The 17,699-nt window shown below is 44.3% G+C and overlaps 1 protein-coding gene across 1 annotated transcript in view; it reads right to left on the bottom strand.

Annotated features, from left to right (window-relative positions):
• GAN (gigaxonin) overlaps nt 1–17,699 on the bottom strand; it is a 32,842-nt gene extending 15,143 nt beyond the window's left edge. The window contains exons 1-9 of the mRNA XM_015874128.2: nt 17,509–17,699; nt 7,724–7,838; nt 6,534–6,884; nt 5,511–5,728; nt 5,071–5,192; nt 4,483–4,595; nt 3,701–3,850; nt 3,307–3,443; nt 2,792–2,920 (exon numbers count right to left, since the gene is read on the bottom strand). Of these exons, the coding sequence (XP_015729614.1) occupies nt 2,792–2,920; nt 3,307–3,443; nt 3,701–3,850; nt 4,483–4,595; nt 5,071–5,192; nt 5,511–5,728; nt 6,534–6,884; nt 7,724–7,838; nt 17,509–17,675 (1,502 nt within the window). The 5' untranslated portion in view covers nt 17,676–17,699. The remainder of the gene's footprint in view (nt 1–2,791; nt 2,921–3,306; nt 3,444–3,700; nt 3,851–4,482; nt 4,596–5,070; nt 5,193–5,510; nt 5,729–6,533; nt 6,885–7,723; nt 7,839–17,508) is intronic.

Here is a 17,699-nt window from a genome sequence, read left to right as displayed (position 1 = left end):
CAAACTGAAATATGCTTCCACTGAAACCTTTTAAAAAGGGAAGGAATCCTCTTTTTTTTTTTCCCCCCTGTCTTAAAGCGGTACAGACAAATAAATCCATCTGAACTGCTGGAAGCAATAAGCAGGATGGTAACTTTTATTTCCAAATGGGAAGCACTTAGAGGCACAAAACAGGGCCCGTGTATTCCATGCACGTCACCATAAGCTCACACCAGCTGTGAAAGGAAGCCTACAAACAAAGGAAAACCTCTTCTGTGTTCCTCTTAACTGGCCAACTGATAGCGGTCAGGTTTCCCCTTATATCAAGCATTTCTTTGTAACGAGATTCCTGGATACTGCATGGGAGACCCTTCTACTACTATCTTGAGTAGCATTTTAAAAGAGCACAGCATACACAAAGCTCAACCCATCGCCTTTAAGTCCGCATCTCCAGCCTCAAGGAAGCTGCTCTCCAATTGGGATCTACCTGCCTGCTCTCACTCGTGTAATCCCAAAGACAAACTGACAAAATATTTATTAACAGAAACATTTCAGTTACAGTTATTGCCAAATACAATATAAATTACCACAGCATTCTGCTTATATTCCATGTTATGTTACTATTCCATCTCACTTCATTTATTTCACTACTTGTTTATGTAGCATTCTGTAGCAGGACTCACAATGTTTGAGCTCCGCACATTCCCAGTCCTTGGACGAGTCTCTATTGTACTTAAGCACTGCAATTCTGAAAGACTATGCACTGTGAATTGTTTTGGACTCAGTTGCCATCAGAATAAGGTCAAGCCTCATTCCTTTCATCCAATCCAAAACAGATTTACGCACTGATGTAATTGCATATGCTTATTCTTACACACTAAGCAAAACTTGTAACTCAGTTCCTTGCGTGCTCCTAGGATGATGCTACATCCTCTACTCACAGGTAATGAGAGATATGACACATATATGAGATGTGCCCATTGCTGCCCATAGCTGTGAACCAGCAATATCTGAAGGCTGAACTCAAACAACCAGAAGTGCTTTTATACTCATAAAGAAAGCAAACGTAATGGAGTTCTGAAGTTAATTAAACCCAGCCAGAAAACGATGTGGCTTGTTAGGAAGAATGAGATAACAATATGCAACTACTATCACTGTAGAAATATACATGCTTTTCAATAATAAATTAATAACCTGTAGTAACTGTGAAACATTAAGATGACGAATCAGTCTCTGTATGTATCACATTAGCCATGCACTAATGAAAAGGAGGAACTGTCCCTAAGCAGACACAGCTCAGGCTCCTCAAGCCCTGCCCTGCCTGTGACAGATGGCACTCAACCTGCAAAGTGTGGCTGTGTCTGGATCTGGGGATAACTGCCAGTCCCTGCTGGCTGATGTAGTAACAGAGCATGGTATCACAGCACCCTCTCCTGGTAAGTAACATCACTTCTTGCTCCAGAGGGGGAAAACGGGCTCTACCCAAACCAGAGAGCAAAGAAGTGCTTAGTGCAAAGGTAGCACTGCTGGTGACTGTCCTGGTCACCCGGGAGCTGCCTACAGCCCCAACTCAGGTTCACATCAAGATGAATTTCCCAAACAAATGACACACACTGGCAAGGCAGAAGGACAAAGAGACAATCTGAGCAGCTCCCTACAGGTGCCTCCAGCTGCAGCTGGACATTCAGACTACTGCTATCTCACCTTGTGCCAGCACAGCCCTTGTGGCACTCGCATGACTGATGGGGTACAAAATCAAGAGCTGAACTGGAACTGCATCATACCTTTACTTGAATCCTGTAACTCCCTAGGATGCCACTAAGCAAAAACAGAGAAACGCAGGCCTGGCAGGAACCGGTGCTACAGACAGCAGGTGGCACCAACTCACCTGCGCTCAAACTGCACCAACCAGTGAGACAGGTTTACAGTCACTGGTAAGGAACTGTGAGCCACAAAGCACCTTCTGAGGAACAGCATCAGTCTGGAAACATTTCCGTCAGGTCAACCAAAACCAGGAGGTAGTTTGTCGGAAAGCATTTATTTCCAGAATTTTTCTTCTGCAAACCCTCCTGTCCTGAGCCTTATTTGCTTATAACATTTCCCCATGGCCCCAAAGAAACAAAAAACACCAGGGAGGATCAGTAGCAACTCTTATCTGTCTGCTTCCCATAACCACCTTGACGTGCATTTCCTCTCCAGCTTCTTTTGGTCAGGGCTCACATGGATGTGACTTAGAACAACTAAAAGTCCATTTCATACAGAGATTGAAGTTATATAATAAATTCCCCACTGCTATACGATTTTTATGTGCTTTTATATAGGCTACATTCAAAGATGCAATCTTGTAACAGATTTAGTTCTCTCTGCCATATTTAACTCACTTTGAGATATCTGACAGCAGAGTCTTATTTCAATTCAGTTAAGAAGAAAAAAAAAAAAAAGCAAAGAAATCCCATTTATAGTTGAATGCAAAAAGAAAAGAGTGCAGGTACAAAAGTTTCCCAGTGACACCCGGAGCATGAATTAACTATCCATAAAATTCAGCCTAATGTAAGCTATGTTTAAAGCAGTTACCACATGCAGCGAAGCAGATTCTAAAACAAAAGCCAAGAGATAACAAATGAAATCACCAGAAACAAATTCAAAACAAACAAGAGGAGATCGGCCACGTGTAGCATCTGGAGGCAACTGTGGACTGAACAGCACCCACAGCACCTTTTCTTATGACAAGAATCTACACTGTTTCCAGAGCCAACCAACTGTGACTGCTGATCTGTATGCATTCCCCAGGTTTATAGCTGTAATTAGTTACCTTTTAAATTCATCATGATAAAATTCAGATTTACACGTCACCATCTCGCTGGCTTGGCTGTCATCACGACTCCTGACCCCCCCAAACACATAAAGCTCAGAGGCAACTCCACAGGCCACTGCCCCAAACCTGGGAATCCAGAAAGGAAAAAGAAGCAAAAAACACAATCAGAAGATAAAATAAAACATTCCATCCTTCTGAGTTCTCTCATTTTTTACATGTATTTTTAGATATAACATGTATTGATGAAAAAAAATATATGTATTTACCACTACAGTAATGTATTTATCTCTAGAGAAAAAGCTGAAGTTCCAATTGGATGACAACCTCTACTCTTCATTTTGCTTCAGGATAGCATTGCTTGTGACATGCTAAGCACATTTTGATGGGTTGGATTCTTCTCTTTACTCAGCCACCATAATAATGGTGCTTTAGGAACCATTTTGGAGGGCTCAGACTGGATACACTCCAGCAATCTATCCATCCCTCTCCCCCCAAGCTTCACCTTCACCCACCTTCTCTCTTTCAGAGGACAGATGGCTGTCCACTGTTGAGTCCTGGGGTCGTAACATTCAACAGACTCAAAGAGCTTCCCATAGGAGCCTCCACCCATTGCATAGATTTTCTTCTTCATAGCTGCATAGCAGCCAATCTCAAAGAAAAAAGAAAATTGCACATAAACACGCGATATCCAGAGCTGAAAATTGATTATACACACACTTCTGCACATTTATGTATATTATACATAAACATTCAGTCATGGTTCTAACATACACATTAACAAGGGACCTGCTCTCATTTCCCTGCCACTTGTTAAGAGTTTCTAATTGAAACAAAGCCTTATGATACACAGGATAGTTGAAACTGTTTAACAGCAAGGAAGGTGGTAAAATACAATGTAGCTCTTACCTTTCTAACCATGGTCAAGTCCGGCTGCTTGGTCCAGGTACGGTTATAGATATCGTAACTCTCCATAGAGATTAGTTCCCTTTCACCATCCTCACCTCCCAGAATATACAGAATTCCATCAATCTCCACCACACCAAAATTATGTCGTGCCTAAGGGATATCAATGAGGTCAGCACTGTAAAACATAACTGCTAACTGAGCAGTCAATACAATCTTCTCTCGTGTCTGTCAGACAAGTGATACTGGTATCAATTACTACAGTGGTTTTTCTGTTATTTTTTAATACAATGAAGTCTGAATCTCACAAATAAGATTATTATATTCTCCAATTAAAGAATACAAAGGGTACTAAAAACAAACAAACAGAGCAGCAAAAGCAAAAGAGACCCTGCAGAAACCTTAGAACAGAGCTTGGCCGTATTTCAGTCTGCACAGCAGTGGTCTCCACAATGAAACTTTTCAGGTCTGTACTCTCAAAGTGCATCACAACTACAAACGTGGATTTCCTTTGAGCTCAAGTACAGGCCCTCGACAGCAAGGAATTCCTCAAGTTCCTCTTTGAAGCAGCTCTTCAGTAACAGTTTGTGTTTGCCACTCCTGCAGCTGTTAGCAGGCTGCAGGTAACAACAGGGTATAAGCAGGAAGCAAACCCTACCATGACTCTGAATGCACACGATGCAAATGATCAGAGATTCAGACTATAATCCTGCAGAAACAACTGAATGTTTTGCTGAAGTAGGAAAAAGAAAAACCAACTCCAAGAGTCAAACAATGATCTTTACCTCATTCATCGGTGGCAACGAACTCCAGGAGTTGGTGTCTGGATCATATTTCTCTCCCGAGCTCAACGTTCCCTTGTTTTCATCCTGACCACCGAGCACAAATAAAAACCCTTCTGTAAAACAAAATGCAACGTGATCTTAAAAACAGGACTCATGTACAGAGCAAGGCAATCAGAATGGTGAGCTGTACGCTACGCTTTGCTAAGAGCTTCAGATCGGTCACAGGTCACACTTGGGACTGGAAGAAGTAAAGCACATGTTCAAACCCATACTCAAGCCAACCGCCACAGATACTCTTTAACATATTCAGTGATGCAGCAACTAGAATTTACTTAAAACACAAAATACTCCTGGAGAAACAGATGAGCAGATTCCCACAGAGACTGCGGGAATAGCGACTATAAGACACTCATATGACAGGGATTTTCACAGAATAAAGTGATGTTTTGGGCAGACAAAGGGGAAGCATGAAATAAGCCCAGTGCAACATAATCTTAAAGAAAAAACATACGTAAACTGTATCTCACACTTTGAGGCATTGGTATGTTTCCATAACGCTGCCTTTACAAAAACAAAGTTCCCCTTTACCTGCTGACAATACTCCATGATTGATCCTTGGAATACTCATAGGAGCAAGTTCAATCCAGAGCTGTCTATTGGGATCATAAAGAGGACACATACACCGCATCACTGAGGTTGGTTTCCGGGATCTGAACACAAGGTGGGGAACAAACAAAACCAAAACACAGTTTTACAAGTTCACCATTAACTACTTGTATCTAAAGCCAATTTGTCCACAGCACACATTCATAGAGCACAGCATTCCCCTGATAAGGAGAAAATCTCCAAACCAAATGGAAGCTTAGTTTTCTACACACCAGACATAAAAAAGCAGGCACACCTCATTCACGTTGTATTGACCTGCATTATTTTTAGGACTGAGGTGCAAATGCTGCGTTCTCAGATGCTCCACCCTGATGTTTCTATCTGCCCACTCATATCAACCCGCAGTGCCACTCAATACTTACACTCTTTCTTCTCCACCAACGGTCACGATACACTCCGAGTAACCGCGGGGCTTGAATGAGGCCAGCATGGCCTCTCCCTGCTGAGGTGGCGTGAGTGGGATATTGTTGCATTCTTTCACAATCTCCCGTACCAGAGGTTCGCTCATCATCTGCTCACGTAAATACGCCGCATCTAAGCCTGAAACCCACACTGCTGACATGACATCCTTCATGTGAACCTAGAGAAAGAGACCAACTCAACATTCCCCAGACTCCATGGGATGATGCCAATGCATTCACACACAGACTAACAAAAACTTTACACAGCGTTTGGAATAAGTAACAAAATCGAACGGAATTAAGAATTCTCTGAAGTTTCACTACAAATGTGCTACTTGCTTTCTCTCTCTGAGATCAACATTATATCATTGAGTGTCAATGGGTTTCTTTTTTCCTCTTAAGGCCTATTAAATAATAAAGACAAGAAACGATTTATCAACACAGCTTTCATTCACCCTCTTACTACAATGACATGGTCTGCTTTTCTGGCAAAATTCAACTATTATTAGATTAGCTCTGAAAATAGCATTTCTAGAACACAAGATATACACGGAGCAGCTGAGGGAGCAGGGACTGTTTAGTCTGGAGAAAAGGAGGCTGAGGGGAGAACTCATTGCTCTCTACAACCACCTGAAAAGAGGTTACAGCAAAGAGGAGTGAAGCGACAGGACACGAGGAAACTACCTGAGGTTGTTCAAAGGGAGGTTGAGATGGATGTTAGCAGGAATTTCCTATGAAAGGAGTGGGGAGGCATTGGAGCGGGCTGCCCCAGGAGGTGGTGGCATCCCCAACCCTGGAGGTATTTCAGGGTCATGTGGACATCAAGCTGGGTGGTGGGGTTTAAGACTTGGTACTGTTACATGATGTCTGAACTCAATGATCTCGTGACTAAATGACTCTACAGTTCTACCTGAAGTTCCCACCCATCAGAATAAGCACAATAATTTAAGTCACATTAAAAAATAACCCTTTTAGCATCCTGACCTTTCTTGATTCTGAATCATGAGAAATCCACCTAATCACTGCTTCAAAGACGTATCTTTCATTTCCAACGTTGAGCTTTTCCATCGACAGCACTTCTTTCAGTTTTTGAGGAGTCAGTTCCAAGAATTCCTCTGTGCTGCTGACATCTCGAAAATGAGTTTCCAGATACTCTGAGGCAAGGTAGTGAACATGATGCAAACAATAGTGCAGTGCAAAGTCCCGAATACCAATACAGTTCTCAGCAGCTATGCAACCTTCTAAAAACTCACAGCAGAGAGTTTTTAAGTCTGTAAGCAGCAGGAGATCAGCTGCCTGTACCACATCTTGGATAGTTTCTTCATTTAGCCTGATCTGCAAGAATTAATTTAGAAGTTATCGCTACTATCACCCGTTTGCTTCATGACATGTCCATATTCACTACAATCATTCGCAGCAGCTGGGAAATGGAATATTAACAGCATTGCAAAAATTAAGAGAAATCAATACAACCACTATACACTGATAAATTAACCAAGGAAGGGGAAGGGATTGACTTGACAGAAGGTGTCAAAGCAGGATTTTGCACCTGAGGGAACCATGAAATTGCTGCTCTCATCCAAGAGCCTACAATGGATTTTTCCGCAATAAATTAATTACCTTTAAACAAGAAGCAGCACATCCAGGAAAGAACCTCAGGATGTATCTGCTTCTTTGCTTTTGCCTAAAGCTCAAGTAGTTCAGCCATCACACTCTGAACTGCACACATTGACTCCTGCTAAGGCTACTGGAATAAAGACACAGTGGGCACACGGCCAGCAGGAGGCCAGAGAACCAGACAGAATGCCTGCAGTTCTTTAATATATGGGGTCAGTGATGGGGTCTCAGCTTCCACTGCTGTCAATGCAGTTTGCTTTTCTGGTAGTGAAAGTATTCATACATTAAAGCAGGCTACTGAAGACAGTTTAATACAAGTATTTAAAATGGAATTTTTCAGTCCTCTTCCACAGTGTGACAAGAGAGAACTCCTTGCAGAACTTGCTGCCTCTATTTCACGGGCAGAACCTATATGAGATGTACCACTCTGCAGTCTCTTCATCGCTAATCTTTAAAGTGTGATCCCCAATGGATTTATCTTCTGCTATAGTAACATTAAAACCCAGGTTGTTTTGTCAAACAATTCAATTTCCATCTAGTTCTTTTTAATACCATACCTGCCCACTGAAGATGTAATCTAGTATCTCTTTCATGATATCAACAGATATCCCTTCAAGTTCAATCTTGTACGTTGAGCCATCATCCTTTGGAGGGTTGTAATTCAACTTCGTTCTAAGAGAAGAAGGGAAGATGAATCAATAAATAAGCAGCACTCAAGAGCTGGGCACAGCATTTCTTTCTAAAGAAAAATGACAGCAGGAAACTGTGGATCACATTCGCTAAAACAGGAATGGTAAAACCTTACAGTATAGTCTGAAAATTGGCACGAAGAGATTATATGTGTGGACTCTGGTACTGCTCATCACACGTGCAGACCGAACAAAAGCAGGTTTAGCCTTGGAAACTACTTATGGCACTGAAGAGCCAAAGCAATTTTCTCCTGGCTCATTCATCCCAAGCATTCACAAACATCACTCACAGCTTCAAACAGAAGGGCACTTCTGCTGACAGGTGAAACAAGAATTTCCTTTGGTAAAGGTGAAACAAACTAACAGACAGCGCCCATTGCTTTCCCAAAACAACACACTGGAATGAGCATATGTGACTGAATGTACCCCAGCAGCACAACTCGACCATTCTGTCTGGGTTATGATGTTATCAGCCCGGTGTTACGACTGGCTGCAGCTGCACTGTGTGCTCACAGTTCTAGGAAACAGGCCATGTTCTGCTCAGCCAAGCTGTAAATATTCACCTGTATCAGCAGACACGTTTCTGGTGAGCAAGTTTCTTTAAAAACCCCGGAAAGTTTGGATGTGCTTTTGAATAGAATGGAGAAGAACTGGAAAACACCTTAAATTGTCACTGTCTTCTGTTACACACACTCACACTAAGCAGATATGACTTCGCCAACGGCCAGATTCTGCTTCACTGACACTCAGAATAAATCATTTTCTCAAAACATACAACTCGCATCAAATAAAATCTGAGTCTATAAAGAGTCTGAAGAGCAAACAAGGATGGCAGTTTGAGCTCTCAACCATATCTGCTGCCTTGTTTTCATGCTGCTCTTCTACGCTGTGAGCAGAACTGTCAGCAATAACTGCTCCAATCCATGCACATCACTGCAACAGCACTGACATTAAGCTGCTGTGCCCTGTGTTTGTGTAGCACCCAGCGCATGTAACAGAACAACAACATAATTTGGATGAGCAAATTGCTTATTTCCTAACTCTTGGAATGAGATTAGGAAAATTAAACACCTTCTGTAAATGGCCCACGTGTGTTGAAAGAACAGACACTGATCTGTGAACTGTCAGCTAGAAACTTCTATAGCAAATATAGGGCTCAAGCAATGCTGTGCAACTCGTATCCCAACCCACCCCATCCTGCCCAAGGGGAACAGGCATTTCCCAAACCTACAAGCTCCAAATGAAGGAAGGAGAATCTGCACACACAGACATCCATTCCCAGTTCCAGGGTCAGGTTTCTAGATGCAGATTTTCAAGTCTATCCAAATTACCTCAATTTCATGTTCGTTGGTTACACTTAAGTTTGGAGTTTCTTGTTTGATAATGAAAGCTATACATTTCTCTCCTGGGATTAAATGGCATTTTTGTTATTAACACCAAACAGATCTACGTTAGCAGTGCCTGGAACAGCAGCCAGGTGGGATCCATTCCACACCAAGAACCTACGGGTAACAGCTATGGACCAACACCGAACCAGGGCAGCCAATGCACAGTGGGTTTTAAACCAAGGGCAAGCACATAATAAACACATTGCATAGCAGCACTAATGAGGAGATTAGGGAAAGGACTAGCACTGCTTATCACTAACTTTCATCTCAGCATCACCAGCCCACACCCAAGCTAAATCACCTTGTTGCATGGACTTTACACTGACACCTCCTAGTAACAAGGAAGCATTGCCCAGAGCTTTGGGGTCTTATCAGGCTCTGTGTTCTATTTCCTGTGTGTTTCTTCAGGGCACAACAGTTGTTAACCTGAAAAGAAACAAACCAATTGCAGATACTTCCCCAAAACACAAACAGAGCAGAGAGAAAATAAACTTGAGAGAAGTCGTACAGTTACAGTCTCTTGTATGCAGACAAACACGCACAGTATGCAAATGCTTCCCACTCAGTTTCCAACGACGCTGTGCTCCTATCATCTGAGAATAGTAGTTATCCATCTGTCTCAGAGCCTTAATTTGCTCGCTAATGAACTACCGGGTTCCCTGTTTTGGCACAAAGGTGTCTGAGCCGTGACACAAGAACCACTCCCAAACAGCAGCTGGATGGCTCATAGGGCTGGAATAGGCTAAGATAGAAAACTGAGTGTAGCAGCTTAGAGAAAACTGGAAGAAGAGGAAAAAAAACGGGGTACATAAGAGGAAGGAAAGGGGACTTTCCTCTTCTTGCACCACCTGCACTCACTCCTCACCAGCAAACAGAGCTCAAGTGCCCTGGTCACAGCACATCCCACTCTCAGAACCAGAATGTTTCCAAACATGTTTGTTCCAAGCTCAGGTGCAGAGCAGACGGCAGTGTGCAAAACACACAACCTGCTTGGTTCTCCATCAAATCTCAGTCTAAAAGAAAAGCTCCAAACCATGTTTGAACAAAGGTTTCCAGTCTGTCCATATGCCACGATGCTCCTTTCCATAGTGATTCATTCTTCCTATGATCTGCATGGATGAAATCTGGAAACCAGCAATGGACAGCAACGCGCTATGGCTGCTTCCAATGCATGTGAGAGCCTCCTGCTAAGGACAACATTTCTCATGACTTTAAAAGCACTCTGATTTGCCAAACCATTGCATAAATAGCTGCCTCATTCTTCTTCAGCTCAGAAGACCGACCAGACCATCCAGATTTGGAAGGAAATAAAACCCCGTGGCACAGAGCACAGCCCAGATGCGCACAGAAAACAAAGCAAGGGAATTTCTTAGCCTTATTTTCTCACTTAATTCAGTTCAGAACAGCTTGACTCCATGCATACGAACAAGCCCTACTGTGCTTGATGCTGTGTATCTGTCATAGACAGATTTAGAATCTACTTGTCCACGTCACTTAAGGAGCACAATCCTAATGAGTCATCTCAGATGTCACTGCATAACACACAGCAAGGAAACCATCCCAATACCTCTTCTTGAGATGTGAGCAATAAGACCAGCAAGTTAAATGAGAGCAATGCAGTCCCCACAGAGAACACCCCAGACTGCAGTTACTTGAGTAGGTTTAAGACATTTGTAGTGAAGAACAATTAGAAATTGGGAAACAAAGCCAGTTGGTTTGGTTTTGGTGCTTTGCAATAGGAGGTTATAACAAAACAAAGCTTTTGCCTACTTGGACATCACCACACTGTTAACAACGCAGCTCTGCAGAGCAGCTTACACAGCTGTGAGCAGCCAGATCCCAGCAGGCAAGAGGGAAACACTCTTCTTTCTAAAAGTTGCCTTTCCAAATTACTGATTTAGCTCCAGATTAATCACAAGGGCCAGCCTACACTGCACAGCCTCTGCCAATGGACGCTATTCCATCTCAGCACTGAAGTAACAAGGCTATCCTTCCAAATCAAAGCACAATAAAAGCCATTTTTGCTGACACATCCTTTATCTGCACCAGCGCTGTGACCTTCTCGAGAAGGCAGTTTCAAATGGAGCTGTATCTCTGACACAGCTGCATCCCAGGCCAGTTGTGGCCTGGACACCAGGAGGTGGCCATGGGACACCAGAGAGCACAAGCCTGTGTTGAAATGGACCACAATGATCATCCAACTCCAACCCCCTGCTGTGTGCAGGGTCTCCATCCACCAGCCCAGGCTGCCCAGAGCCACATCCAGCCTGGCCTTGAATGCCTGCAGGGATGGGGCACCCACAGCCTCCTTGGGCAACCTGTTCCAGTGCGCCACCACCCTCTGTGTGAAGCATTCTACCTGCAACATTTTTCTTCCACCTAAGCTGATCTTTTTGCATGCAAAGAACCTTAATAATAATTTACACCGTTAAATAGGTCACACACAACAACATGATGCAGCAGTTCACTCCACCCACTGCCCTCCTCCAACACGGCACTTTGCAGCCAAATGAGAGGCTCTCCTGGAGGTTGCGCCCTGGCCTTCAGCAGTGCACATAAAAGACTGACTGTCTTCACCACACCCTGCAATGGGTGCCAGCTCTCGGTGCGTTTTGGCTGTGCCTCGGCTACGTCTTTCTTTTTATGATCATCTGTAACTGCAACTTCTGGTCTCAAGGCGAGATATTCCACCCAACAGCTCAGCATACAGATCTGCACAAGTTGCTTCTTTTGGTTTAAAGGGGAACAATGAGGAATAATCTGAACTTCCCAACAGAGAGAAAAATTCAGTCAGGCAAAAACTTAAGGCTTTTTTCCCCTTCTATATGAAAAAAACCAGAATGAAATGACACACAAAGTGAATCCTTCAACAGCAGCACAGGGCATGATCACAGCTGGTGGGCTTCCCTCAATGAAGAACCTCTTTACCAGCCCTGGCTGCCACCTCCTCACAGGAAGATGATTATCACATTCCATCCCATAACAGAAATACCTCTAAAAACATTGTATTTCCGTGCCATTTGTTTTAGATGGGTCATTTGTTCAATTGAAAAGGTGGGAAGAAATATTCAGCCTCCACAGCAGGTGAACTCCATGCAGCACTCATCGAGGCTTTTCCTCAGCGACTTCAGTGTCACATCTGTATCATTTCAGAACTCCAGAGCATGTTCAAGTCCACCCACTGAACAGATGACTCATGAAACTTCCATTCAGCATCAGCTGAACACCAGCACTAAGTTTCTACCAAACAGGAAGCAGCCTGGAGCCAGGGTTTCCCTGGAAAAGCAAAGGAAGGCATTTCTAAAGCTTTAAACCAAACTGAACTTTACCTGAGTTAAAAAAAAGAAAAAACAGCTTTCTTTTAAATTAATTCTGCTTTTAAACTTGTAATTTCTTTTTGTAAGGAGGAACAAGAACAGCACCACACTCACGCCATTCAACTTCCAATAAAACATTTATGAAACATAAATACCAATAAACTAAACACGTCTCTGTATATAAATACTAATAAAACTACGCATATCTCTGACTTAGTGCGGTCTTATTGGGAGAACACCACTGAATCTGCTGAGAAAACCTGATTCTTTCAGGTGGGGTTTTTTAACCCACTTGTCCTAGTGGAGCTCTGGAAAACACCAGAAGCTGGAAAACCACAATGTACAAGGCTGAAATGAAAAGCAACAACAGCCAAGAGGAAAAAGGAAAGTGAAGTAAAGACTCCGCCAGCAAAAGGAGCCAAAAGTCTACAAGTCAAAGCACCACATTCATAAAGAATAGCAAGAGCTGTAGTCGGCAGCTTATTGTTGTACAGGAGATGTAAAAGCAACATGCCCAAGGACATAAGGCAGCCACTAACTACATGGCATTACAGAGCTATTTCCTTGATAGGCAGCAGGTAGTTTCAGAGCTGCCCACAACAGCAATTCTGTTTGTTTGCTTGGAACTGCTGGAAGATGAACAGGGGAGACTCCAGCATGGAAACACACATGTGGCAAAGCAGGATCGAGAAGGAAAGCTTTGTACATGTGTGACATAAAAGGTCTACACAGACGCTTTAAGATCATTAGTTATTTCTCATTTCATTATCTGTCGGCCCACATGAAGAAAAAGTTCCTTCTCTCCCTGTAGCTGAGATCAATGCAAACAGAACACCACGTTCACAGCAAACAGAACACGGTGTTCAGACCCAGCTCTGGATTTTTCCCTCAGGCACGGGAGCACCATCAGAACAGCCCTGTTCCACACCAAGGATGCTGTAAGGAAGAACAGTTAATATAAAAAGCCCTGTTTACAACAAAACTTTGGGCAAACAGCAATTAACACACACAACCTGCAGTGGGACTGACCCAGACATCCTGAACTGCTGCATTCTGCCACTCCTCCTTCCCTCAAACCAAGCACCTGCTTCAATACAGAGACCACGAAGTGCCACCTCCAGATCTCCTCTGTAAACAGGATGCTCTGATTTCATGCTCCCCCCTTGCCTGACATGGAGCAGTGTCCCAGCTGTGTTGGCTGCCTATACTGAACTGCAGGATCCTTATTGCTTCTTCCCTCTGGGCTGTTGTTAGGGGCTTGTTGGAGCAGGAATGCAATTAGTAACTCCCCACTCAAGGCTGGCGTAGCCCTTTTTAAAGCACAAGCTCTTAATATAACTACATCACTGCTGCCCCTCAGCTCCTTATCCAAACACAACCCACGTTTAGACACTTCTAGGCTGCGTCAGATAAAGAATCTCTGGATGCAGCCACAATTTTGACTCATTGTTCCTCAAAGTTGCAGAGACTTTACAACTGAGGTATCACTAAAGCATCACTGGTAACATTTTAGCATCATTTGGAAAGAAGTGTTGCATAATTTGCAAAGCAGCTTTAAAAGTCTGTGAGGAAAACCTGTCACAATCTGTTCCTACCTTACCGCAAGAGTTCACACTGTCAGGGCAGCCTCTGAAAGCCCCCAGGAGACCGACAGAAACAAATCTCTCCTACGAAAGCCTGGCTATGGCATGGCTTGAAACTCCTGCTTGTAGCAGCACTTACTACAGCAGCGCTCTGCATGCAGCAGGGAGCAGACTGATGGAGAGGGATGGGCAGACATGTGCCTTCAACCTGCAACGAGCACAGAGCAATTCAGCTAAAGCACAGCTTAAGAAAACAGAGTCATCAGCACTAAAGCAGCAACCAGCTTCAGCAGGGTCAAAACACTATAAGGAGTCATCACATATGTCAGATGAAACCAAAAGAGGATCAGGAAATAAGCAGCAGGAGCCACTCTGTGCTGTTCTGTGAAGGGAGAAGTTTTAGCAGCCACCTGCTCACAGACCTGCTGGTAACACCAATGGACCAGCAGCAGCAGTGGGAGGAAGGGAGCTGGTGATGGAGGATGTCACAGCACAGCAACACCGCAGCCCATGGAGGTTCGGGGGTTGTAGAAGGGTCTTGCAGGGTCTGCTTGTTTTAGGGATGTCACAAGGCTGAACAGCACAGAAGGTGGAAAAGCCGTTGTGTTACTTGCAGTCAAAACAGATCTACAGGAAAAGTACCAGGAACTTCACCTTTCATTTGTATTTTGGTTATTTTATGCATATCTGGAAAAACACACAAGGATGGTTACGGCTCTGTTACCGAGTCAGAAAAATGTTGAGGAACAGCACAGCGTACATACACCCATCTCCAATCTGTTCACACAGATGTGTGAAACCAAACACGACACACGCCGAGATAACAAAAAAAAAAAAGTCCTAATTTGTTAAATACAGCTCTTAATTGAGATAGCAGAACAATCACCACGGAACAGTGCAAAGTTCATTCACAACACTGAGTTCCTACATCCCCTTTGCTCTCGCTGCGCCCTGACACACAGGGAGCAGAGCTGCAAGTTCCAGCCGGCCTCAAACTGCTCGTGGCAGATGGAGACAGACCTGCCTGGATGAGAAACCTGCTGCTGAGGATACCAGGGATACATGGACCAAACCTGTCCTATAAAAGGGTTCTGGATGAACACTACAACTTACACCGCACTGGTGTAAGCAGTTTATTCTGTCTAAAGCACTCTGCTGATGGCGTCATTTACTCTGGGTTCTCAAATCAAACAAACTGAGCCAAAGGAAACCGACTTGGGCAATATGTGTTACAGCAATTGCCAGGATAAAAGCATAAAGCACAAAAGCAGCAGTGCAGAGCTGTGGCTGCTTTGTGACAGCAGAGAAATCCAGGAGCCAACCTGGCTCAAACCAAAGCTCTGCGGGGAGCAGAGCAGTGCCCACGAGCCAAAGCCGTGCTTCACCCTATGGCAGATTCATTAGGATCGCTCCTTTTCTCAGGCTCGGGAACACACCACGAGATGTCAGAGATATGCAGGGAGACTCTTGGGTTTGTTTGTTTTATAGATGTTAAGATTTGCTCCGGGACAGACTAAGGGATGAAATAAGGCTGACCAAACACAGCCATCCTGCAGGAGTTCACACAGCCACACATGGCCCTGCTGCCCATAACAGCACTACGAGCAACCTGGCACTAAGCAGCTGGGGCAAGAGCTCAATGTACCACAGGAACACATGGTGACACTGGCCCAAAGGCTGACAGCTCATCCACGTGTCTCTGCTTTGCCTTCACATCTTCCTGCCTCTTCTCAGCTGCCATTTCTGAGCTGCGCGGATAGCCAAGCTGCCAAGTAACAACAGGGAAACCACATGAGTGCAATGGATAAGTGCCCTACTCACAACCACTCAGCCAAACAACTTCCATGCAAAACTCACAAACAGGTAACGCTCCTCTCTCTGTGGCTACACAAATCCTTCAGCACAGACTCTGCTCACACCCAACCACCCCCTCAGAACATCCATGCCTACTTATTTCCCTGCTCACACCCTAAATTCAGCATTCATGCAAACCATACGAAGTTTCTGAACTTGCCCACAGCCACAATATATAATGACAGAGCCAGGAGAGGCAGCGCCAGCTAATGCTTCCACTGCTACGATCCACGTATCCACTCGTTTTTCTTCCAAATGTTCTTCTGAAATTAGTTATTGGATTTTTGGAGCTATGTATTAGAATAAATGTAACTCAAATCAATTGACAGTTGGAGACTTTCAGGCTCTGGTAGCAGAGCATGCTTTGGAATCAGCCAGCTTTACAATAACATGACATTGAATCCTTGCGTCTCCTGGTAACTCTTTATATAGAAACATAAATCAATCATTTGGAAAACACTCAGAATAAAGAGGACTTGCAGGAATTTGGGTACGGATAGAGCTGCATTTTATCACCAGACAGTGACACCGAGATATTCATGTCAGCTGGAAGCACAGTCCTGCTGTACTGATGCCATTACTGACCTGTTCTACCCAAAACAAAGAACAGATGGAGTAAAAAAGGGATCCCACCGTGATGAGACGAGCATCACGGGTACAAATGTAGCTTTGCAAAGGCAGATATGGCAAACGTGTTTCTTAATGTGCTACAGAACTGGGTACATGTATTCTCACCTCTTGTGAGCCCAAGGAGAAAAGATGAGTAAGCTCAAAAAACAACCAAAAAGAACCAAAATGACCAACACTCCATCATCTTTATATATTAATGCAGGTAACCTACTTTCCACATAGTTAATGAGTTCCTTCATGCACATGAGCCTGAGCAACCCCGAGTTGCAGAAATACCCACAACTCCAATGAGTGCAGGTTTATGTTGGTGCTAATACAGCTCTGTCCAACACCAGGACTCACACAAACACCAAACTCGTGTTTCCCAGCAGGCGTTTCAGAGGTCAAGAATAAAATGTATAAAATGCAATGCATTGAGATGAACATCTGTGACAAGGTGCCCTTCTATAGAATATTTAAAGTAGCTTTGAACGATGTTTTGCAGCCTCTGTCTGTCTGAGGTTCTTTTCCTGGTCCTCTATCCCTGTGAGTTCTATGTCTCCACTGATAGGGGACAGGGAGAGGAAGGGAGAGGGAGAACTGCTCCTTTGGACCAACATCCAGCTCAAAGTTAATCACCAACTCAACACTCCGCTTGTTTTCACACTTGAAAACACCGAGGTTGTACCACAAAACACCACAGTGCACAGAAATAGAGACATGAGGTGACCCGGCCCATGTTCCACACCAAACCCGCATTGAGGCAGGCACGGACGATGGGCCGGACCCAGCAGGCCCAACCGCAACCCGGAACCGAACCGAACAGCGGGCGGACAAACAGAGCGGCCCAAAGCGGCATGAAGAGCCCACAGCCGGGACACCCCCCGTTACACAACCCGCACCTGATGTAGGGGCTGGCGGCCGCCAGGATGTTCTTCTGCACCGGGATCTCTTCTCCTTCCAGCACCAAGTGAGCGTCACAGAAGCGACTCTCCTCACGGAACGAGCTGAGAGCCCGCAGCAACCGCGCCGGGTGTTGTGGATCCGACACGGCGCTCGGTGCCGCCATGCTGCACGGCCAACTCAATCAGTG

The sequence above is a fragment of the Coturnix japonica genome, chromosome 11, assembly GCF_001577835.2.
Source record: "Coturnix japonica isolate 7356 chromosome 11, Coturnix japonica 2.1, whole genome shotgun sequence".
In the NCBI taxonomy this organism is placed as follows: domain Eukaryota; kingdom Metazoa; phylum Chordata; class Aves; order Galliformes; family Phasianidae; genus Coturnix; species Coturnix japonica.
Note: the sequence above shows the minus strand (reverse complement) of the source record. Positions and strands in the feature narration are given on the sequence as shown.